We start from the raw sequence: 24,864 nt of genomic DNA on the forward strand, positions 1-24,864 counted from the left end.
ATACAGAATGTTTTATTAGATGTGTAGCTTAGAGCCATTTATTTCTAGTGGTAACCTTCATAGTTCTAGGAGTTTTAACTTGGGGATTCTTCGTGTCTTGAATTAAAGTCTGTATAACAACTAGAGTATGTAAGAGAGGACAGTTTTCTGTGTTTTGACCATCTCCAGAATGCATAGGTATTATACGCAAACAATGAATCATGGAACATTACATCAAAAACTAATGATATACCGTATGGTGACTAACATAGCATAATAAAAAATTTTTAAAAAAAAGTGCATAGGTATAAATGTCTCTTGGACTTAATAGTTTCCTCTAACTACTTAAGAGTAGAGGGAGATTTTTAAAAAATTAAATCCTGTAATTACAGTAATGTTTTATCATAACGAAGTGACAATAAACAAAAACTTATTTGAATAAAAATGAAGAATTTAAAAACAAGTTGAGTTTGACTAGGGGAAATTCACCTTCTTTGAAGTAGTCAACAAGTATACTGTCCCATGCTAAGATAGTCCTTAACTGTGAAAGCTCCTGTAATTACATTCATACAAACTTGCTGGACACTAGTACTCATTTCAGCCCATAACATACCCTTCTCTCCACCCTTTTTTTTTAAATTGAGATAGAATTCACATAATATAAAATCCATCATTTTAGTTATTTTTAAATGTACAGTTGATTTTGAGTAGCCATCACCACTGTCACATTACCAGACATTTTCATTACTCCAAAAAGAAAGACTGTACCCTTGAAGAGTCACTCTTCATTCTCCCCTGTCCTCAGCCCCTGGCAACCACTAACCTATGTTCTGTCTATGGATTTGCCTGTTCTGGACATATCCTATAAATGTAATCATACAATATGGGATCTTTTATGTCTGGCTTATTTCACTGAACATAATGTTTTCCACATTTGTTGTGTTGTTGCACGTATCAGTACTTCATTCCTTTTTATGGTTGAATATCCATCGTATGGGTAGACCACATTTTATTTATCCATTTATTAGTTGGTGGGCATGTAAATTATTCTACTTTTTGGCTTTATAAATCTACTATGAACATTCATGTACAAGTTTCTGTTTGAACATGTATTTTCAGTTTTTCTGTGTGTATATCTAAGAATAGAATTGATGCATCCTGGGGCGCCAGGGTGGCTCAGTCAGTTGAGTGACCAACTCTTGATTTCAGCTCTGGTCATGATCTCCAGGGTATGGAATTGAGCCCCACATTGGGCTCCTTGCTGGGCAGGGAGCCTGCCTGAGATTCTCTCTCTTTCTGTCTCCCCCTTCCCCCCACCCACTCACCTGCGCACATGCTATTTCAATCTCTCAAATGGATGAATAGACCTTTAAAAAAAAATTGCTGGATCATATAGTAATTAATTCTGTGTTTAACTTTTAGAGGTACTTTCCCCCTACTTTAATGCTATACGAAGTGCCTGGCTCAACAAATACTGACTTTTATTGTCATTATTATTCCTACCTTATTATCAGTTTGTAAAAAGTTTTTCAAGGGGTCTTTTGTTTTTTCTCTTAGATCCTATAGATAAATGCAAAAATGTACATATATTCTATTGGCGGATGTTTGGTTTTTCTTGAGATTTATTTTAATCCTTTGTGTACATGTTTAGGTTCCCTTAGATATTGTAACGCCTAGAAAATTGAAGAAGAGGCAGTATCTTGAAATGATAAGCTAGAGGCCACAAGGAGAGTAAACCAGTGGAGTAGAATAATGTGTTCCTACCAGGGAGGGTCAGTCAAAAGGACATTAGGATTTTCTCTCCCTTTTAATTTGCTGCTACCAGGCCTGCTCAGGCCTTGGATGAAGAGAAACTTAATGGGCTGGGGCCATCCCAAATGCAGGAGGGAGGAGAATTTCTGTGGCTCCTGAGATAGACACTATCTTGAAAGTCTTTTCTAAAATACTCTACCTTGTGAGAGAATAAGTTATTGTTCTCTGTGCCATTGTAGGAGGCAGAAAGTGAGATCCTTTTAGATAATACTCAGGAAAAAGCTTTTTCTGTTAAACTAATTAACCCAGCAAGGTAAATTAGACTCTACTCTTTCTCTTCTTTTGCTTTTTGAATCATTACATGTGCCATTTAACCCAAGAAAGCAGTAGTAATAATTGAGTTGGATGACCTTATGAATCAGTGTGTTAACTCTCTTCACTACAATTGAAGGAATCTATTAAGTTTTCTTAGTCATTCTATGCAAATATTCTTTCCAGAGTCGCCTCCACTTTCTTCATGCAGATGAGCAATGATTCAGAGCCTCAGGAAAATGAAAAGAGAATAATTTCTCTTTTTCAAACACATGCTAATAATAGTTATGTGAGTTTATATGCCATATTTGTGCTGATTAATTCCATGGCCTCTGAAAGGGATTGACAACTCTTGAATAAGTCAGTCGTCAAATGCATATTACTAGTGGCATCCAGTGAGGGGGGGACATCTGATCCTTTGTCACGTGTGTAGTACTGCACAATATGACCCTTCTTGATTCATTAAGACGTGGCAGTACTTAACTGAAAATTCAAGATTTCTTAAAGCAAATTTACCAAAATGAAATTTTAAAGGATTTTTTCCCCCAAAAAAGCTACCAAAATGCCATGTAAAATAGAATAGAATAGAATAGAATAGAATAGAATAGAATAGAATATAGTTTGTATTCCTTCAAAATGAAGGGCTATAACTTCAGGGACTTTGGTAAAAAAATCAGTGTGTCCTTTGGAGCAAAGACTGTTATCTTGTCACAGGAGAGCCGGTAGTATGTCTGAGATACCTTCAGGATTTATTTAATGTAGTATTCCTCGAAGTAGCTAATTGGAGAAGATCTGAAAATGTCTAGGCTATGTAAAAACAGAACTCTACTTGAAGTTCATACTACCCAGCAGCTGAACCCTATCCTTATAGAAAGTTTACCAGCTAAGGGGTGAGGAACAATGTCATTCTTGAATTTTAGTCAAAATATATATAGCTAGTGAAATAAGACCTGTCCTGGTATTTAAGTTCATATTATTTACTTATTTTGGCTATTTTCATTCTGTTTTCTCAGATCAATGACAGAAATACTTTTACTGCCCATTGGGACTCTTTTCTGAGCTATAACTAGGCATACCTAGAGACTAGTATTTGGTAACAACCGTGAAGCTCTGTAAGACACAGATGTGGAGAGATTCAAAGGCTCTATCCAGGAGACCTAATACTGCTCTGCTGACTTGTTTTTTTCTTTTTTGATGTTGTGATAGGTCTCCACACCCTGGCATCCTCCTACTGTGCTCCAGGGTCACTCTCAAGAGGTCACATCAGTGTGCTGGTGTCCATCAGACTTCACAAAGGTTTGTAAATAAATTTCTATCGTTGGTTTAAAAAGTAGATCACAGATTTGTAGGTTTTCTCAAGGTTAGTTTGAGAGTTACACAGACTTTCATGTTTAAAGATTGAAACATCTAGAGGCTCTCCAGGATCTATGTCAGCATTAACCATACATATTCTACTTTTCTCTACCAGTAGAGAAACTTACACTAAGGAATAAAATTGGATTTCTTTTTTTCTTCTTTTCTTTTTTTTAATTTAAACTCAGTTAATTAACATACATTACTGGTTTCAGAGATAGAGATCAGTGACTCATCAGTCTTATATAATACCCAATGCTCATCACATCACATGCCCTCCTTAATTATGTCCATCACCCAGTTACCCCATCCCTCCCCTCCAGCAACCCTCCATTTGTTTCCTGTGATTAAGAGTCCCTTATGGTTTGTCTCCCTCTCTGATTTCATCTTGTTTTATTTTTTCCTCTCTTCCCCTATGATCCTCTGTTTTGTTACTTAAATTCCATGTATAAGTGAGATCATATGATAATTGTCTTTCTCTGATTGACTTATTTTGCTTAGCATAATACTGTCTAGTTCCATCCACGTCATTGCAAATGGCAAGATAAGAATGGATTTCTTGATTTCCTAGAGTAATTCCTTTCCTAAACAGAGTTAAGTTTTCAATGTAATTAAATTTCATCTGAAAATACACGGTAAAAAGAAAATCTAAGGTGGAAAAACTAGTTTTATTAACTTTCTACGTGTTATCAATGTAGTATATTAAAGGTGACATCGTGACTGTAGTGCACAGTCCAATTTAGTTTTCACATGCCTAAAGAGTGCTTACTGTGAAGTCATATGTGTTAGGTTATCTATGGCTACACTATGTAAGTAGCTTCAAAACGTTTTAGACATTTCTCATGTAAAAAAGTTTTTTTAACAATAATACTTAAAGACAAACAGACAAAATATCTGCAATGTAAAAAGGCCAGAAACATAAACCTTGTGTACACATGGGGATTTCATATAATAGTGGCCAAGTTCCACTCATTCTCCCAGCCCCTACTGCCTCTGGTCTTTGGGTTTTTTGGGGTTTACAAGAAATATCACTTCTATGGGTATCTCCCCTTTCATTTATGACGTTTTGAGGTTTAGTTCCCATCTGTTTTTTATCCTCTAGAAACTTCTTATGGTCTGATCTACTCATGGCATCCCTGCTAGCTTTTCAGTACTGCTTTGGATTTCTTTTTGTTTCTATATCTGTATAACCATTTCTGTGGTTATGATAGACTTTTTTTTTTTTTAACTCGTTGCTTTAATCACCACTAATTACATCCCAATGACATTTTTCTTCTGAGATTCCATGTAACTTCCAGTGAAATATCTGCTTTTAACATGGAGTTTTGTATCTTTGTAGAACTAAGAATTTTTTAGTTATCCAGCTATTTATGTTCTCTTTTTTCAACTATCATGTATTGCCCTTATCTGTATGTACAGAAAAGACTCATAGGTAGTGATAGGGCTGTTTACCTATACTAATCTAATGACCACTTCTTTAAAAGTTTTTATTTTGTTTTGTTTTAGTAACTTTGTTCCTAGCTTAGAGATAAGAAAGTAAAATATGGTTTTAAAATCTAGGCTTTGAAATTGGAAAAATTTGGATTTCAGTTTTAGCTTTGCCTCTTAATTGTGGTGACCTTGGGCAAATAACTTTATTCTTATTTTGTAGATGAGGTTATTTGAGTTCAAGGCTTTTTACACTGTGAGAATTAAGCAACAAAAAAATGTAAATTGTCAGACTCACAGTAGGTGCTCTGGAAATAATTCTTGTAAATAGACCATAGAGTAACTGGGGATTCCAGGCATTTCTTGTTGAGCAGTTAAAAATGTGTGTCTTCTTTTGGCCTCCCAGTAAGGAAAGGAAAAAGCTGCCAGTCTCTTGGGGGCCAAGACTTAAGAGAACGTGTGTTCTTTTTTTTTCTCTCTCTTCAGTGACTGAAATAGAGAAATTATATAAACAAATGCTGGGGAACAGCTCTGGTACCAGTGGCCATTTGCCACAAGATCTTCAAGCTGGACTTTCTCTGCCATAAAAGGCTTGGGACCAAGATTGGGAATGGTCAGATATTTTTAAAGGGGCAAAGGTTATTTTTAACTTCTTTCAGCCTAGTGAACTTGTTGTTTTCCCATATTGCTCCTTTACCTATCTGAAAAAGAATCTCAAAGGAATGGTTTCATTCTACTTGTCACAGCCTACTAGAGTCACAGACTAAGCCTGATCTTGGAAATGGTCCCATTACTTTAGCAGTAAGCCAGAACATGTAGAATTCAGAAGAAAGTGGTAGAAATTGAATGTTGATGGCATTCACTGGTTTATCATTTAAGAGAGGAAATAAAAAAGGTGTCATAATTATATATTTCATAGTTATATAGAAGGTGGTGAAGATGATGACTTGCCCAGGTTTTTGAGAGTAAAATGACATGAAACTGATTTTATAATAGGGCTTTAGGTCAGATAAGACATGACTGGCAACAAAAGACATACCATCAGAATTATAAAGAAACTAAAGTCCTTTGGAAATTTGGAGTGATTCCTGAAAGCAAGGAATGAAGTATATGATTTTTCAGGTATCATTTTCTATATCCTGGTATATCAAACAGAATGATTCTGTAGTCATGAGTCCTTAAGATCTACTTTTTACTTTGTTGTAAATCTTTGATTGAAACTTCTTAACTCCCTGATTCTCATTAGATTGCTACCTGCTCTGATGACAATACTCTGAAAATCTGGCGCTTGCATAGAGGCTTAGAGGAGAAATCAGGAGGAGATAAACTCTCCATAGTGGGTTGGGCCTCTCAGAAGAAAAAAGAAGTGAGAGCTGACTTAGGTAAGGATCTCATGAATTTTTCTAAGTTGTTTATGGTTTGATTGGTTTCATTCTACCATACAGAGTGATAAGCTGAATTTGATCTTATTTGGTATATTTTTAAAAGATGGTTTCATTCTACCATACAGAGTGATAAGCTGAATTTGATCTTATTTGGTATATTTTTAAAAGAAAGCACCATCTTTTTGACATTCATCCTTTTCAATAAATATTTTCTGAACACTACTGTTTATCATCTACACGAGGCACTGGAATACAGTGGTGGATTTATTTTCAAAGTATTTATCGAACACCTATGATGTGCTAGGTACTGTTCTGAGTTGCTGGAGATATAGCAATGAACAAAAGAATCAAAAATCCTAAAGAGGTAAATGAAGTTTACAGATTAGTATGAGAGGCAAAGAAACAAAGTAAAATATGTACTATGTCAGGTAATAATAAATACTTAGGGAAAAAAGGAACACTGGAAAATTAGGTGCCCCGGGAGGCCTTAGTGTTTAGATGACATTTGAGTAAGGGAAGTGAAACAGCGAGCCATGTGGACATTTCGAAGAACATTCCAGGCAGATAAAACAGCAAGCACAGAAGCCCTGAAGCAAGAGTAGGCCTGGCATATTTTTTGTTCCTCAAGGAGGCTAATGTGGCTATAGCCCCTGTGGCTGGAGCAAGCTAAGGAGAGGGAGGGGAATAGTAGTGGAAAATGAGGTTCTTATATGATTTAGGCTTTTATTCTGACGGATAAAAAGCTATTGCAGGGTTTTAAATAGAGGAGTATCATGATCTGACTTTTCCTAACTTGATCATTTTTACTCCTGTGTTGAAAACAAATTATAAAGGGATCAGTGTAAAAGCTGGAAGCTAATTTTGAAGTCCTTTGAAATAATCCAGGAAGCAATGATGGTGACTTGGACAGAGGGGTAGCAAAAGATATGGTAAGAAGTCTTCAAGTTCTGGGTATATTATAAATGTAGTGTGGAATCAGATATGAGATATAAGGGAGAGTTACCAAGGATAACTTCAGAGTTTAGGACTTGAGAAGCTAGAAGAATGGAATTGCTATTAACCTAGACAGGAATCACTGCAGAAAAAACAGGTTTGGGAGGGAATAGCCAAAGTTCCATTTGGATAAGTTGTTTGATATGATTATTAGACATTCAAATGAAGATCTCAGAGAGGCAGTTAGATGTTTAATTCTGCAGTTCAGGGCTAGAGCTGTAAATTTGGGATTCATCATCATATAGGTGAAGGAAGCTATAGCTAAGAAAAGAGAATACGTCTGGGTTCTGAGCCTTGGGACACGCAATGTTTAGACATTGGAGGGGTGAAGGAACATACACAACCAGAGATAGAGAAAAACCAGGAGAGTATTATATCCTGGAAGCCGAGTAAATAATGGAGAGGGGGATGAATTTGGTCAAATGTTTTTAGCATTCCATGTAAGACAAGGGCCAAAAATTGGCCTTTGGATTTGGCAATTTGGGGGTTATTTGGTGACTTTAATCAGAGCAGTTGGCAATGTCAGTGTCTGATGGGTGTTAAGAAGGATCAGAGAAGAAAACTCAGAGACTACAAGTATAGAGGGCTCTTTCAAGGAGTTTTGCTAGAAAGGAAAGGAGAGAAATGAAGTGGTAGCTGAAGGAAGAAGCAGTGTCGAAATTTGTTTTTGTTTTGTATTAATAGGAATACAGCATTTTGTATGTGATTGGAAGGATCCTATAGAGAGAAGGAAACTTGATGCAGGAAATTTGCTGGAGCAATGTTCTCAAGTGTGAGAGGGTGATATCAAATTTACAAGTAAAAGTGTAGGCCTTTGCTAGAGGTGTGGAAAGTTCATCCATAGTAATTAGAGAAAAGGTAGAATATATAAGCACAGTGAAGGTAGGTGGGTAGATGGGATGGTCAGAACCTACGGAAGTTGATAACTTCTTTTCTTAGCGAGATAGGAATCAGGATCATCTAGTCGAAGTAAGGATAAGGGAGGAGGTGGTTGAGATGTGAGGAGAGATAAGAAAGTCTGACAGGAGTCATGCAGAGAAAAGAAGAGTCAATGGACTGGGGAAATATGGTTGTTGGGGAGTGGGTCAACTTGAGGCTAGTAGCCATGAATTGAAAGTGAGCCGTCAGCATGGTTGGGTGTCTGCTGCCCAGGTATAGGTACACTGTAGGTGAGGAGTTGCATTTAACCAGGGATGTTGTTCAAATCCACAAGTTTGAAGTGAGAGGGGGGCCAAGGGAGCTTAGGGTAGATATGAGAGGATGACTGTAATGACTGACTACAGGACTGAAACTGGGTGAGGAGGGAAGTGAGGATACAGTGGCACTGGGGGGAGGGAAGATGAATGAATTGAGGATCCCCTGAGGATGAAGGATTTTTGGAATTGGAATTTGGAATTGCTCACAAAAATGAGCTACAAAATAGGCGGTGATTGAAATTGAGAAAATGGAGGATTTACAAGTTGGTAGTAATAAGGTCAAGGAATAAAGGGTTTAAGTGAGTGAAAGGACAAGGCTACGTAGAAGGAAGCCAAGAGACTGAGCAAGCAGGGTATTGGAAAGATCATATATGTGGATTTTGTAATAACCATGAATTGACAGAGACAGTATTGAAGAGTGGGACAGGGCACCAAGAGCAAGTCTTCCAAGCACTGAGCCAGCCAGAGGGAATTCTGATGTTATCAATAGATATATAGTAATAAGCTTGAAATTCAAGCTTAAAGATTCATTTTAATTAGCCATCAAGGCCTAAGGTAATGCGGAGTTGAAGGTGAGACTGAATATATGCTCATTTTTCTAATGACTTACTTATTTAGTCTCTTACAAGTTGTTACAAGCAGAACTGGACTCCAGAGGAGTCTTTTATTCTAAGTCTACTTCAGTAAAACCTTTGATGCCTTTATTTTTGGCTTTTGGTTTTTCCTCTCTTTAAAAAAAAATGTTTCTTATTAGTATCATAGTTTAACAAGTCAGCTAGTTCTATAGCAGTGAATAAAATAAAAAGCAGTTCCCAGGGGCGCCTGGGTGGCTCAGTCATTAAGCGTCTGCCTTCGGCTCAGGGCGTGATCCCAGCGTTCTGGGATCGAGCCCCACATCAGGCTCCTCTGCTAGGAGCCTGCTTCTTCTTCTCCCACTCCCCCTGCTTGTGTTCCCTCTCTCGCTGGCTGTCTCTCTCTGTCAAATAAATAAATAAAATCTTAAAAAAAAAAAAAAAAAAGCAGTCCCCAGACATCCTGCCCCACAGTTCCCCTTTTTCAGGGGCAGCCACTGTCAAATCTTTTAGCTGATTCTTTGATATGTATGTGTATATCTCTAAATAACATTTGTGCATTTCTGTTTCCTTGGGGTTTTGTTTGGTTTTGTTGCAGTTTTCAGCATTATCTATCGACTTCTTACTATGTGAGATGAGGATTTAATTCTCTGTGTCTCCACCACTACCAAATCTCTACACGCTCCGCATTCCCCTATCTTCCCAATAGAGGATCATAATTTTGGTTTGATCAAGTGTTAGTATAATTTTTTTTCCTATTCAGAATGGAGTTACATGGTAGACTGCTGTTACTTTTTATTTCCTGTACTTTTTTCCCCTTAAGGCTTTTTTTTTAGAGCCTTGTCAAGATATATTCACATATCACAAGTCCACCCATTTAAAGTATACTGTGCAGTGGTCTTTAAGATATTCAGAGTTAGGCAGTCATCAACACAATCTAATACTAGAATTTTTTCAGCATCCAAAATGAGGGTTCCAATTTCTCTATATCCTTATTAGCACTTCTTATTGTTTGTCTTCCTAAGTATAGCCCTCCTAGTGAATGTGAAGTGGTATCCCATTGTGATTTGAATTTCCCTAATGGCTAATGATGTAGAGCATTTTTTCATGTGCTTATTTGCCATTTGTATATTTTCTTTGGAGAAATGCTTCTGCACATCCTTTGCCCGTATTTTAATTGGGCTATTTGCCTTTTTAATGTTGAGTTATAAGTGTTCTTTATATACTCTGGATATAAGTCCCTTGTCATACAGTGATTTGAAAATATTTTCTTATTCTGTAGGTTGTCTTTTTACTTGCTTAATGGTGTTGTTTGACACAAAATTTTCTAATTTTGATGAAATCCATTTTATCTGTTTTATTCCTTTAGTCATTTGTGCTTTTGATGTTGTATCTAAGAAACCATTGCTTAACTCAAGGTCACAAAGATTTACTCCTATGTTTTATTCTAGGAGTTTTTTAGTTTTAAGACTATCTCGTCCATTGTGTGTTTATTTTTGTGTATAATGTGAGGTAAGGATCCAAATTCACTCTTTTATACATGGATATCCAGCTTTCTCGGTATCATTTTTAAAAGAGACTATTCTTTACTCCATTAAATTGTTTTCACATCCTTGCCAAAACTTAATTGACCATAAAGGTAAGGGTTTATTTCTAGATTCTCATTTCTGTTCCATCGATGTATATGTCTATCCTTATGCTGATACCACATTGTCTTGATTACTGTTGCTTTGTAGCAGGTTTGGAAATCGGAAACTCTGAGTCCCCCAATCTTCTTTTTCAAGGTTATTATGACTATTCTTGTCCTCTTATATTTCTATACAGACTTTAGAACCAGGTTGTCAATTTCTACAAAATAGTCTTCTAGGCTTTTGGTGTGGATTGCATCAAATCTATAGATCAGTTTGGGGAATATTACCATCTTAATGCTGTGTTAAGTCTTGTGATCCATAAACATGGATGTCTATTTACTACCTTGTCTTTATATTTACTTATCTCTCCCTAATTTTGGAAAATGAAAAAGAGAAGAATCATATGAGGAAAAAGCCACCAGTGTTTTCACCACTCACAATTTTAGTTAACATTTTAAGTTATTTTTTGAGATTTTCCTCCTTTTCCGCAGTGAGATTCTTATTAACAGAATCATGTTTATACTGTAAATACATTTGGATTTCTTGGGGATGTTTTCACTGAACATGATGTCCTAAGCACTTTCTATGTTGTCTTTTTAGCAAAATATTTAAAACAGTCCACTGAGTAAATGTTCCATAGTTTATCTAGCTATTCTCTCGTAGTTGGATGTTTTGTTTTTGATATTTTGTGAAAATTTGTTTCTGAATTAAGGGTTCCCCCATTCCATTAAAATAGATTCCCAAAGGTGGTATTTCTATGTTAATTGCAGTAACCATTTTAAAAGTATTAATGAAAAGTGAGTTGCTTAACTAAGTATTTTTAGTGTGTCATTAATTATTCTTATTTTTAGAAGACAAGTCACAAAAAAAGTTACACATGTTGACCAAGTTTGGACCAAACTAATAACAACAACATTTAGCCATTATTGAGTATTAGCACAATCATTCCAGGGACCCATATGGATTATCTTATTTAGCTCCCCAAACAACCAAAACTGAAGCTCAAGGAAGTTAGACTTGCCTAAGATCACACAGCCTTGAAGTTGTGGTAGAACCAGAATTTAAACACTTGCAGTCGGGGTTTAGAGCACATGCTTAGAAGCATTCTGCAGTACTGCCTCCTTTAGAACTCAACACAGGAAAGCAAAGTTTGAGTTAAGACCTGACCAAGAGGGGTGCCTGGGTGGCTCAGCTGGTTAAGCATCTGCCTTCAGCTCAGGTCATGATCCCAGGGTGCTGGGATTGAGCCCCTCATCGGGCTCCCTGCTCAGGCGGGGAGCCTGCTCCTCCCTTTCCCTCTGCCACTCCCCCTACTTGTGTGCGCACTCTCTCCCTCTCTCTAATCAGTAAATAAAATATTTTTTTAAAAAAAGGAAATAAAAAAACCTGACCAAGAGTTATACCTAGATTTCTCCATTTCGAATGCTGCTAGAGTTCCTCTGAAGAGCGCTACAGAGCAGCAACCCCACATGAATGCCAAAGGCTGGCACATTGGCTATTCAACCCTGTAACCCAGCTTCCAGCAGCAGATTGGCTGCTGCTAATCATACTGCCATTTTAAAAATTATGGTCCTCTGCTTTCCCAACTTCTAATTGCCACCCCGACCCTTCACGGCTATCCTGGGCTTCATATCTTCTCTTCTGGCCCTTTTAACACACGAGCCAGAAGGCTTTAAATCCAAGGCACAGCCCCTCTTCCCTCTGCCCTACTTTTCCTAGCCGGCACCTGCTCTATCACTTAACTATTGTTTCACTGTTTCAGCCAACAGTCTCAGCACTGTCAAGGTGAATGGTTCTTAACCCCAGCTGTGCATCATAACCAGTGGTGGAGTTTTTAAAAGTTTGTGTATCCCCAGAGATTGTTCAGTAGGTCTGGGGTGGGGACCAAGTACCTGTATTTTTATAAAGCTCCAAGTACTTCTGGTATGCAGCCAGGTTTAAGAACCTCTGGTCTAGGCATTATTGAGTGACAAAGATGATTGTCCTTATCTTAAAGAGCAGGAAACCTTCCTTACCTGTTCTTTCTCAAGGGCTTGCTATAGTCTCACCATCAGCAGAATACTTAAGAGTGTTTTTTGTTGCCTGGAACCTCACCATCATCTCTTTCAGCAATAATGATGTTTAACAAAAATTGTTTAATAATTCCTTGCTGGGTGCTATAGGGGCACTAGACTTAAAAATGAGTAACTCATCATCACCTGCGCCCTAGGTGCTCCCAGTCAAGTCCGGGAGGCAGATAGAAAAGCTTTGTTTGGTACATTGCTTCTAGCTATATAAACGAAAGGAGCCTACTTACTATGGGAGAGGAGGAAAGAAGTTTGTGAATTCTTCATAATGAAAGAAGTTTGTGAATTGTGTAACAATGGAGTTAACGATGTCATCAGAGCCTGAAACATGAGAATTTTTGCCTGGCCAAGAAGAGGCAGACTTGGCAAGAAAGCACATGAACAAAGACAGGGATGTGACAGTGCGTAGCTTATTCAGGAAGCAGTGAGTAGTCTCCTGTAACAGGATCCAAAAGTAGCAGAGTACATGATAGGACTGAAAAGGTGGGGTGAAGCCAGATGGCAAACCCTTATACAGAAAGGAGCTGCAAAGTGACTGATTATTAGTAAGCTCTCTATAATTCTTCAAAGGAACTGACTTTCAGGAAGCTTTTAGGATAGTAATGCAGTCTATACTACGGTGTAATCAGATCTCAGTGCCTAGGGTCAGTGGAGATTCAGTAGATGATATGCTAAATGGGCGTGTCGTATTAAATCGATGGACCAATGTAGTGACACACTATATAGCTGTTAAAAAGAAGGCAGTATATCTAATGTACTTGTAGAGATACAGAGAAAAAGATCACACTTTTAAGAGAAACGAGCAAATTGCAGAATGTGGGGGGGGGGGTATGTGGTGTATGTGTGTAATAATCCATTGTTGGGTTTTTAAGGTATGATATGCCTTTGTGTGTACTAACAGGCATATAGAAAATTGTGGCTTGCACAAGAACATGAGAAAAATGAGAAGATTAAAAAGAGGACTTTTTACTTTTCACCTTACTCTCTTCTGTTAACTTTGATTTTTTTTACCTTGAACTTTTATTATCTTAATAATCTAATTACTATTTTTTTAAAAAAGACTTAAATTTGGCCTAGAGTTTTGTTAGCCTTCCAAGTTAATAAAATCTTCTTTTTTTTTTTTTTAAAGATTTTATTTATTTATTTGACAGAGATAGAGACAGCCAGCGAGAGAGGGAACACAAGCAGGGGGAGTGGGAGAGGAAGAAGCAGGCTCATAGCAGAGGAGCCTGATGTGGGGCTCGATCCCACAACGCCGAGATGACACCCTGAGCCGAAGGCAGACGCCCAACCGCTGTGCCACCCAGGCGCCCCCCAAGTTAATAAAATCTTCTTTTTGAACCCCCATGGTCCACTCCTTCCTTCATTCTAATATCCTAAAGGAAGAGAAATGCCCTAGCTTTCTACCTTATCAGATCCCCCACTGACCTTTAGTAAACACTTCAGATGTCTGCCGCTCAAGTATCAGAAACTTAGGTATCTGTGTGACCCAGGCCCAGCTGCCCCTGGCCTGGGTTTCCTTCTCCCCTAATCCTGTCTTAGAATCTGCATGTTGTAAGACCTATACTATTTTAGGACTTTCTGCCTTAACCATACCCTTCAGCCCACTTTAACAGAACTAATGACTATAGGGGCTGTGCAGTGACTGTTGACCTGCACTAAGGACTGAAACAAATGAAAAGTTTCTGTGCTCCTGAAATAATAATTAATCGAGCTCTAGAACATGAGTATGAGGACTATGACCAGATGCTTCAGGGACAGGCCCCTGTCACTAACTTCCCTTGTCTAGTGTGTTATGACAAAAATGGGGTTTTCCAGTAATGATCTTTATTGAGGGAGCAGTATCACTTTGGCCATTTCTAAACTTATGGTTGAGGGGGAAAGTTTAGGCAAAAGTCAGTTTGTAGAATTTTTCTGTCTTAAGGCAAAACTGCTTGATTAGTAAAAAGGCACGGGGTAGAACATACAAGGTAACTAAATGCATGAAGTTAATGCTTGTAAATCTGTATTCTAGCTAAAAGAGACACTGTATTTTTATGTCAGCTCATCCTAAATTCAATTGCATATAAATGCAATTCAGTAATTAAACTGAATTAAATATCAGAGTTATAATTCAAAGACTTTGTGACTTAGAAAATAAACTGATGGCCTTTCCTTGTTATTTATTGGAGATAGGAACACTTTCAGAAATCTAAAAAACTCAGAAGGAAAGTAAGAAAATACAGAACTGTCTGTGGTGGGGCCCAAGGGAGAAGAAGCATGAAGTTTGTAAGAATTTGCCTGAAGTACTTGCCATTGCTTGTAAACAAGAGACAGGACACATAGAGAAGAGTTCTATCCACTGTTTGATTGCTTTACTAAGAGCAAGCATTTAGTTTCTGAAATGTTCTTTGGCATTCTTTGTCTTGTGGAAAGTAGCCATTTGTAAATTAAGGTGGAAAACCAAGTGAGGCCTAATAACCTTAACAAGTAATTGATGGGATTATTTCTTGGGGAGATTAAAAGCTCTCCATTTAACAGATATGGAAACTGAAGTAGAGGAGGTAAAGTGTTGTGTTCAAGTCAGTAGTAAATGAATGTGCCAAAGTTTAGGCCAGTGCTCTTCTGTTTGGGAGCCACTGGGCGGTGCCTCTCTGTCCTAGCATTGCTCAAAAGTATATATAGGAATCCTAAAGGCAACTTTACTTATGAAAACAAAATATCATTAACAACCTGAATGTCTTACTGTTACCTTAGAATACTTGGTAGCTATTAAAAATGATAATATAAATCTATATTAATGTGAGAAATATTTGAATATGCTAAGAAGCAGGTTACTAAATAGTATATACATTATGGTCTTGTATTTGTATAGAAAAAATTTGAGGTGTATGGTTTATATATCACATGCACAAGTATAGAAAAAAATGCTAAAAGGGGTTTATCTGGATACTTTGAAATTTTTTTTAATTTTTATGTATTTTCTTGATTTTTGTAAGTATATGTTTTACAACAGTGGTTAGGAGGCTGGCAGTTAGGAAAGAGGAAGGAAAATGTTGCAAGGGTGTGGTAAGAATCCAATGATTTATGTAACCTACTCACTGGGAAACCCATTCCTATATGAGTAAGTTAGCTATAATTTTCCTTGATAATTCAGGAATTTCCTATGACTTTCACTTCTGATTTTTGTGACCTTCTTTTTTTTTCAGTGACAGTGACAAGTAGCCAGAGTACTCCTGCCAAAGCACCCAGAGTAAAGAGCAGTCCATCCATTTCCTCCCCATCATCAGCAGCTTGTGCTCCAAGCTGTGCAGGAGACCTCCCTCTTCCTTCAAATACTCCCACATTCTCTATTAAAACCCCTCCTGCCAAAGCCCGGTCTCCCATCAGCAGAAGAGGCTCTGTCTCCTCTGTCTCTCCCAAGCCACCCTCATCTTTCAAGATGTCCATTAGAAACTGGATGACCCGAACACCATCCTCATCACCACCCATCACTCCACCTGCTTCTGAGACCAAGATCACATCTCCAAGAAAAGCCCTCATTCCTGTGAGTCTGAAATCATCCCAAGCAGTGGCTTGCTCAGAGTCTAGAAATCGAGTAAAGAGGAGACTCGACTCAAGTTGTCTGGAGAGTGTGAAACAGAAGTGTGTGAAGAGTTGCAACTGTGTGACTGAGCTTGATGACCCAGTTGAAAAGCTTCATTTGGATCTGTGCTGCCTTGCTGGTAACCAGGAAGACCTTGGTAAGGACTCTCTAGGTCCTACAAAACCAAGCAAGATCGAAGGAGCTAGTATGAGTATCTCAGAGCCTCCTTCTCCTGCCAGTCCTTACACTTCAGAAAGCTGCGGAACACTACCTCTTCCTTTGGGATCTTGTGGAGAAGGGTCTGAGGTGGTAGGCAAAGAGAATAGCTCCCCAGAGAATAAAAACTGGTTGTTGGCCATGGCAGCCAAACGGAAGGCTGAGAATTCATCTCCTCGAAGTCCATCCTCCCAGACCCCCAATTCCAGGAGACAGAGTGGAAAGACTTCTCCAGGCCCGGTAAGTTGGCAGTGGTCGGAAGATGCATTTCCTAACTTGAAAGGGGCCAGTGAGAAGATACATTCCCTAACTTGAAGAGGTCAGACACAAATCCCTTCTCAGAAGTCAGGATGCCTTTTTTTTTTTTTAAGTAAATCTATTTATACCTAGGGTTGCCAGATTTAGCACATAAAAATTCAGGACAAATATTGCATGGGACATATTTATACTAAAAATTCCTTATATTAAAAAGTTATTTGTTTGAAATTCAAATGTAACTGGGTGTTGCTGTATTTTATTATCTAGCAACCCTATTTCCTCCCATTAAAATGCCTTCTGTCAAAGTCCAGGGGTGCCTGAGTGGCTCAGTCCATTAAGCTTCTGACTCTTGATTGTGGCTCAGGGCATGATCTCAGGGTTCTGAGATCCAGCCCTCCTGGCTCCCTGCTGAACGGGGAGTCTGCTTCTCTCCCTCTGCACCTACAGCCCCCTTCCCCACTCCCCCTGAACTTGAGGGCGCACACTCTCACTCTCTCTCTCCCTCTCTTTCAAATACATAAATTAATTTAAAAAAAAAAAAAAGACCTTTCATCAAGGTTCATAGCCCTCAGCCCTGTTGTTTGTTTCCTCAAAGCCTTCATCATCCTCTAGTATATCAATTCAAAGATACCCTCCCTCTTCTTTGTTTGATATTATTCCCTCCCCAACCCACCCCCATCTTTTCTTTTTATTTTTCCCAGCTCCTGGCCACCACTTTTTATAGGTTCCCTCCCCTTTTTATAGGTAAAGCTGACATTCACGGGCAAGATGCCAACATCCACAAATAGATTTCCAGTTTGTAATTACAGTTTATGATTATTTAAAATACAGTGAAACTTAAATACTTACAAAGCAATTTAAATGCAGAATCCTTCCAGATTTTTATGATTTTCCCCAATCTTTTTTAGAGTTATCTTGCTCACACCAATATTTTTGATAATTCACCTATATCTATACTTTTAAAACATTCAGCTTAGTTTCACTTACCTTTTTAGGACTCATTTCATTGACTGGCATAAATTTAAGTTAAATAATTTCAAAAACATGTATTGCTGGCGGAAAATAGGTTTGTGAACCTCGGAAAGCAGGTGACTCATTATTAATGGTGGAGGGGGAAGTAGCTATGAGCATTGGGTGAATATGGGCACCAGTCAAAAGAACTAAAAAGCTTTCAGGTAATCAGTTTGCAAGTTAAGCCGAGACGGGTTAAGGAAGGTTCTGCTGTGCTTCACAGTAGCTCCTGCACTGTGTTAAGGAGAAGGTGGTAGAATGATTAAAATCCAATCCAAGAATCTAAAAGGCAGAAGCTGGATAACCTCAGGCCAGTTCTAGTTTAATATGTGTTCATATCACCCTCCTGCTGTCATGAAGCCTATCCCATAATTAGAGGGAGAATAAACTAGAAATATTTTAAAGATTACTTCAAACACAAGCTCCAATCAAGACCCTGCTATAGAACATGAAAAAAAAAATAGCTATAAGGAGTCTTTCCTTTCTTCTCTCAAAATTATCACCGTATCTGTTTTTTGCCCCTAACCAAAATTCTTATTTTTTTCCAGAGGAACTGGTCTCAGCTGTGTGTTAGCAGAAAAATAATTTCAATGCAAAATTGTTTCCACTAATGTGTGAATTTTAAAGGCTTTTAAAAATAGTGTGCTGGTCCCATATATTTCTGGTTTTATAATTTCAGTCTTTGAAGCTAAAGTTTCTTTAAAAGAATTTTCTGCTTTATGTGCATGATGATAATGTAGATTTCTTCAAAAGAGGGTACAGCTGCCATTTGAATCGCTATCCCATTTGTAAATTTGGGAGGGTGATTTACTCATTTATTTCAAGGAGGATGGTTATTACAACCTTTGGTTCCTATTTGGAGGTTTAACTGGTAAATATTTTATGTTCACATGAAAAATCTATCCCTTCCATCCTTGCATACTGTCTATTTAATTTTTATTAAATTCAGTACAAATCAGCCAAAAGACACATTGCCATCAAAATATTTGGGACTGAAAGCTGACTGACTAAATGATCAAATTTCTAGGCATCGCAGTTTAAAAATACCCTTTAGTGATAACTTGCTGAAGTTAACAGCTGAACTTTATCTTAGAAAATCTCTGAAATCTGAACTTTCTTTTTCTAGGTCACTATTACTCCCAGCTCCATGAGGAAAATCTGTACATACTTCCATAGAAAATCCCAAGACGACTACTGCAGTCCCGAACAGTCAACAGAATTATAGATTCTAATCTGAGTGAGTTAACTGAACTTTGGCCCATTAAAACAAGACAAAAAATATAACAGAGTGATTCTCTAACTCTAATCTTTAAGAAAGCTACCGTTTTTTTCATTTTCAGAGAAAATCCTTTCAACTCTGAAGTTTACCCACTCTGGTTCTACTACCATAGCTTATATGCAGCTTCCTTGGGATGAATGCTGTGTTTAATTCCATAAAGTAAGTTTATCACTCTGTAACTTTTTGAATGAGTAGTCTTCACGTTTTAAATTATGCCTCTTTTCTACAATAATGACATCCCAGCTTGTAGAGGCAAAAAGCGAGACTTGTCTCTTGCTACTCTGAGACTGTGGGTGCACAGTGGAAAGTATCTCCTGGTCACAGCAGGGGGCCTGTCTGTGAAGGCCGGGTGCTGAAGAAGTCTTCTGCTGGGGACCTCTGGATCTGTGCTGCCTCAAACAAATATAGTTTCATTTAAAATTTATATAATCTTTTCACTACACTTTTGGGAGGTTTTTTTTTTTTTTTTAGTATGTGTAAAAATGTGATGTTCAGATAAGTACATTGATCTTGATTCAGTGTTCAGTGTTAAAATACAGTCTCTTAAGTTAAAATCATCTTTTTTTAAGAGCAATGATAAATGTCAACTGTTTGGAGAAACTAGGAGAACAACACTAGAAACCTTTGCTTGTCTTTTTTCCCCCAAATATATCTCCCATATGAGACTTAAGGTTCTTCTATTTTTACTAAGTAATTTACTATGGTACCAACCCAACATCATGTTCTATAAGAGGTTACAATTTTGCCATTTACTAGACAAAGATATTTATAAAATCAATAGTCATACATTAAAGTTGGGGTTTGAATTCAACTTGAATTCAGTTCTCTAGGGGCTGCAACTTTTTAAAAATACAAGTCATCGTATTTAAGAAAAAGTAATGATTTCTTATTTGTACTTTCATAAAAGAACATAGCTCTAAACTGAAAATCCAGAACCTAAAAAACAATTCTTGGCTTTAACTTGATTTTTTGGATTCTCTTCATAGACATAAAAAACAGTAACCCTCTATTATATCCCTGAGCTGAAAAGTCATGGAAATTTCTCTAAATATTTAACATAGAAGGTGTTTAGATTGGTTCTAAGTTAATAATTTGCAAAATATTTTGAACATCTTCCCTTTAATCAGCAGGTACATATCAATCATCTTGAAACGAACTGTTGTTTTCTCTTTTTCCCCTTTATAACTTCATAGACACAAGCTCCATGTACTTTCTGAGTACTATGTCCTTGGAAGAAAATCCCCTAGCAATCATGAAACTTGATTCATTTTATCCATATCCCTGAGAAATAATGTAGATTTTATTCATATTTTTGTCATAATTTTAAAATCTCTTCTTAATGACAGATTTTAATTCTTTTGATTCCTATAAGTTAAGCTTGTACCAACCAGAACTGCGTATGTGAATCAAACTTGGATTCTCCATGTTTTTATGCAAGGAGAAAAATAGAGAAGCCACAGAATTGCTGTTTTTGAAACAAAGCACTCCATAGCATTAACTGAATATTTAGAAACTCTACTTATAATTAGTGTTTGATTTTTTAATGTTAGGCTGTGGAAAGGTGTTATTTATGACCATATCTGCTAATAATGCTACCTGTCTCTTGCTTTGAAAGCCAGTGGGGGGTGGGGGGGGGGAAGGATAACTAAAGTAGATAATTATATTCTTTGTATCCTTGAACATCACCTAACAGCTCTACTGAGTAAAATTGGGGTAAATGTGGCTGATAGAAACTGTGCTGAAAGTCTACTGGCTGTAACATGTCCCACTTGGAAAACTAGTACTTCAAATGGGTGCCAAAGGTCAAATGTAATGAGATAATAATTATTCCTGCCTCTGTCAGTGTCAGACTTTGAGCTGATCCTGAATAATAAAGCCTTTTACCTTATCTGATATCCTTTTCTGAGCTTTTTGCATTAACCTAGAAGCAGTCTACACAAAAGAACCATAGTAGTAATCAAGAATCCCTTCTACTTGTTCATTGAATAAAATTTTTTTTTCCCCAAGAATATGATCTAGCTCAAGCTGAAAGAGGTTTTAACAAAAAACGTCTTGCTTGGTCAGACCTTGAGTGTTTAAGATGGCTTGGGTTACTTGATGAAGTAGGGTGGAGTGATGTAGTTCTTTTTCTAAACAAGTATTTCCAGCCCAAGCTTTTCCATTTGAATAGACTCCAAGCATTATTGCTACAGTGCTGTATTAGAGTTTCCTTTGGCTGTTTCAACACAGCCCCTTAATTTACTTTTGTGAGGGTTGACTAATTAGTCCTTTAAAATGTTTCCTTTAATCTGGGCTGCACATTTAACTGATGATAAATCAAGACCATCTGTAGCTACCTCTGTTGGACTGGCAGAGGGCAAGTTTAGCTCACCACCCCATCTCCAGCCCTAATAGCTTAAAAGACTTTTGGAACACCCTGTATAGGAATCATTTTTTAAATCTTCAGCTGTGCAATGTGGATGCCTGGAGATAACTTTTTAAAGTTTGTGTGTGTTGCTTTAACCCCCACCTTGGAATTAGCCTATGGTCATGATCTTGTATAGGTCACGTATCAGGGCAACATGTGCTTTTGAGAGCCTATCATAGCAGATAAACTGCTGCTCTCAGGTCTGTTTGTCTGCTTTTTCTAGTCCCAAGAGGGTGTAGACTTCCTTTCACACAGCTCTTAAAGCAAAGAAAGGATAAGTAGTCTTGTAGGATCAGTTCCACAGCTAGGTAGCATGCACAGCATTGTACAGATGTGCATCAGAAGAGAGACTGGGTGAGAATGTTATGCTGGGGAAACTGAGTTGTTGTCCTCCTTATGGCAATTAAAGGGCTGAATGTGGACCCAGTGAGCTCTTGCTCATCAAGTCTCACTACTTCTCAACAGGTCTTCATAGGAGATTCTTTGGCTGCCCCAGGTTTGGATCAAGCCACATCATGAAATAACCAGTCATTAAATTCTTGGGAATTATGGAAAACCCTGCTTTATGCATTAGTGCTTTAGATACTGTTTGAAAGTTATAGGGAGGCCAAACACAACATTACGTTGGACATGAGGTGAGTCTAATGCTTCATTAGATCTGGTGCTAGGAATACAAGCCCAGCTTGTTATAAGGGATTCATTTTGTTGTCTAAAGTGGTAGAAAAATCTGTGTTATTTCTGAGCTATGTTTGAGTGCCTGCTAAAAAACCACGAGGGTCGTTAGGGAATGATGTAGGGTGAAGTCAGCCTTTTCAAAAAATCACCTGAGCATATTAAGCAGCTTGTTCAGATCAGTAGGCTTATAACAAGTACATAGTACACAAATAAGAAGTATTATATTATTAAAGAATAGGCTTGTTCCATCCCCAAACCTTATCCCTCCCATTTCCCAGCTAAGCCAAGAAAGAGGATTTCAAGGATATATAACCAGGTTCTTTATTTTGAATTTCAAAGGTTTAGTATTCCATTTATATTTCATTTCTCTTTAATTTCCTTAACTTGCCACATGCCCCTTCCTGTTCTGACATTTAAATAATTTGTATTCAAGCCATTTTATGGACTATGAATAGCACATTTCAAAATGCCTTTGATTGGAAGGCTTTCAATTCAGTCAACATTTTATTCATCACCTGGGTGCCAAGCCCTGTGTGAGGCACCTGGTCTGCAGAGTTCTTCTCTTTATTTTTTGCTGTCAAAGGAGTCACTTTACCTATGGCACTTCAATGGGTAAAGTCAGCATTTGAGAGAAACAGGCAAAGATCAGATTTTCAAGTCCTTTGAGTGGAGTTGTTTGTGAGCACCTAATAATATGGCAAGTGCTATCTAGATGCAATGCAGACTCTTCCCTCTGGGAACTTCATTCAGCAGCTGCTTAGAGCACCTGAACTTCTCAAAGTAAAATGCTTTTCTCATGCATGTTTTTATCATATTCTTTATAATATTATGAATAATAGTTAAAAGCATAATCTCTATAGTCAAACTGCCTAGCTTTGAATCCAAGCCCTAGCTGTGTGACCTTGGGCAAGTCCTTAACCTCTCTGTGAATCCGTTTTCTCATTTATAAAATGGGGTTGTGTGGTTATCACACGAATATAGCTCTTGGGACAGTGCCTGGCACATAATAGCTAACGTTTATTGAACAATTACTGTTAGCTATTAGTCTCAAGATAGGGAGAGAAGGAATTCTATCCTTAATTTGATAAATGGGCATAAAGGTTCAACTTTTCAGTGCTAACTCAGTCCTGTTCATTCCCGTTCCACTACAGCCATGTCCTGAAAGGTATGGGAGCTAAATAAGAGTCTCCGGGGAAGCCTCTTTTTTTTTTTTTTTTTTTTTTTTTTTTTTTTTTTTTTCAGTATTGCCTGAGCCTCCCAGTCCTAGCACTTTTTAAAAGGAGCAAGTAGACCTCTAGAAAAACAAAACAAAAAACAACCCCAGTTCCGTAGGTGTTTGAGATTCATGATTCTTACCTACCAAGTACCCATTAAAATTACAGAGGTTATTTCATATGTGGTCTCAGCCAGTGTTCAAAGAGGTTATAATTTGCAAATCTGTATCCTGGACTCCTAAGCAAGCCAAAGCATTTGCTCACACGGAGCCCACCCTCCCATTTCCTGACCACTGCCCCCAGCTGTGCTACATTGTTTAACATGTGTTCACCCTTGAGGAGGAAGCTGCAGCTGGCTAGCCTTTAGTGCCAACTCTTGATCACTTGTTAAGCTATTGTGTTCCATGGCCAGTGAGTAGGCACATAAGAGATGAAGCTCAAAGCAGGCCATGTTGCTCTCTTAGTAGCTCTGATTTTGTAGGATGCAAGATTCAAACATTTGGTTGAGAAGTAATGTGTAGACTCTAGAGTCTTCTTTCTCACTTAATGAGATTCTTCCCTGGGCTTCTTTTTGTTGCCAATAATACCTGTTGCCAGTGTCACATCAGTGCCAAAGTACCAGCCATGGAGGTTTCTTTGACATTATGGTGGACAAACCCAACACTGGGGTTTCACTTAGCATCTGAGCAACAAATTATGCTGCCACTGCTACTGTTCAAGACCCAGGTTTCCAGATTTACAGGAACTTACAGAATGTTGCATTCTCTTCTTAGGAGCTGGCATCTGCACCTCTGCAAACAGATAGTCCCACCATGCTCAGCCCCCTTCGTGGGTTGGTCCCAAAACTATCAATTCAAATGAAGATGTTAAGGGCTGCTTTTTGTTTTCCTGTTATCAGCCTACTCACTTTTCAAGTCATAGCGTAAAATTATACAAATCAGCCCTTTCCCCAGCAATATACTACCAGATAATATATGTTACTGAAACAGTAAACTATAAATAAATTATCTGGCCCTGCTATGTTGACATGAAGTTAGCAAATATTGTCACACCACATCATTTAATAATCATTCAGAACCATTCTTCCCCTTTTTGATTTCTCTTCCACCTTTTTTCCATAACCTACCATGCAGTCACAATTTTCCAAGAATTATTTAATAAGAAGCATAATAGAGTTACAGTGTAACTGTGAAATAACTTAATAGTGGTACAGGAACTGAAATAATTAAAATTAAAATCCAGTAGGGATTGTTGTCTCTGTAATGGGTCATTTTTGGCCCACCAGTTAATGTCAAGTTGGAAATGCTGCTTCCTCAAAAGCCTTACTAAATTTAGATAGCTTTATGTAGGAGTAAGAGACTCAGAGTCCAAAAATCAGGTTGACTAGCAAACAGTTTGAAGTGAACATTAATAACTTCAGGGTAGGGGCAGGAAGGAGGGTGGTTATGCTAAACATTTCTCAGCTCCCTAATTAGACCATTAGATATTGGCCTTGAAGTTTTGAACCTGTAATTAAGTTTCTAGCTTTGAAAAACTATATCCTAAAACCAAGAGATGTAAGCAACAAAGTCT

General features: G+C 37.7%; 1 protein-coding gene across 4 annotated transcripts in view; it reads left to right on the top strand.

The window, feature by feature from the left end:
* The window catches only part of DTL (denticleless E3 ubiquitin protein ligase adapter), a 44,052-nt gene extending 20,743 nt beyond the window's left edge, over window positions 1-23,309 (top strand). Inside the window, exons 12-16 of one of the 4 annotated variants that reach the window (XR_015722568.1) lie at window positions 3,250-3,339; window positions 6,071-6,206; window positions 15,856-16,688; window positions 18,844-19,155; window positions 21,869-23,309. Coding sequence is in view for 3 of the 4 variants with exons in the window: in XM_045787853.2 (XP_045643809.1) it covers window positions 3,250-3,339; window positions 6,071-6,206; window positions 15,856-16,688; window positions 18,844-18,942 (1,158 nt within the window). In the remaining variant the exon portion in view is untranslated. Of the gene's footprint in view, window positions 1-3,249; window positions 3,340-6,070; window positions 6,207-15,855; window positions 16,689-18,843; window positions 20,892-21,868 lie in introns of those variants that run through there. The other 3 variants (XM_045787853.2, XM_045787852.2, XM_045787851.2) reach the window with 3 other exon arrangements.
* Window positions 23,310-24,864: the final 1,555 nt, after the last annotated feature.

This window comes from Ursus americanus, chromosome 2, assembly GCF_024610735.1.
Source record: "Ursus americanus isolate L20-20 chromosome 2, mUrsAme1.1.p, whole genome shotgun sequence".
Lineage (NCBI taxonomy): Eukaryota > Metazoa > Chordata > Mammalia > Carnivora > Ursidae > Ursus > Ursus americanus.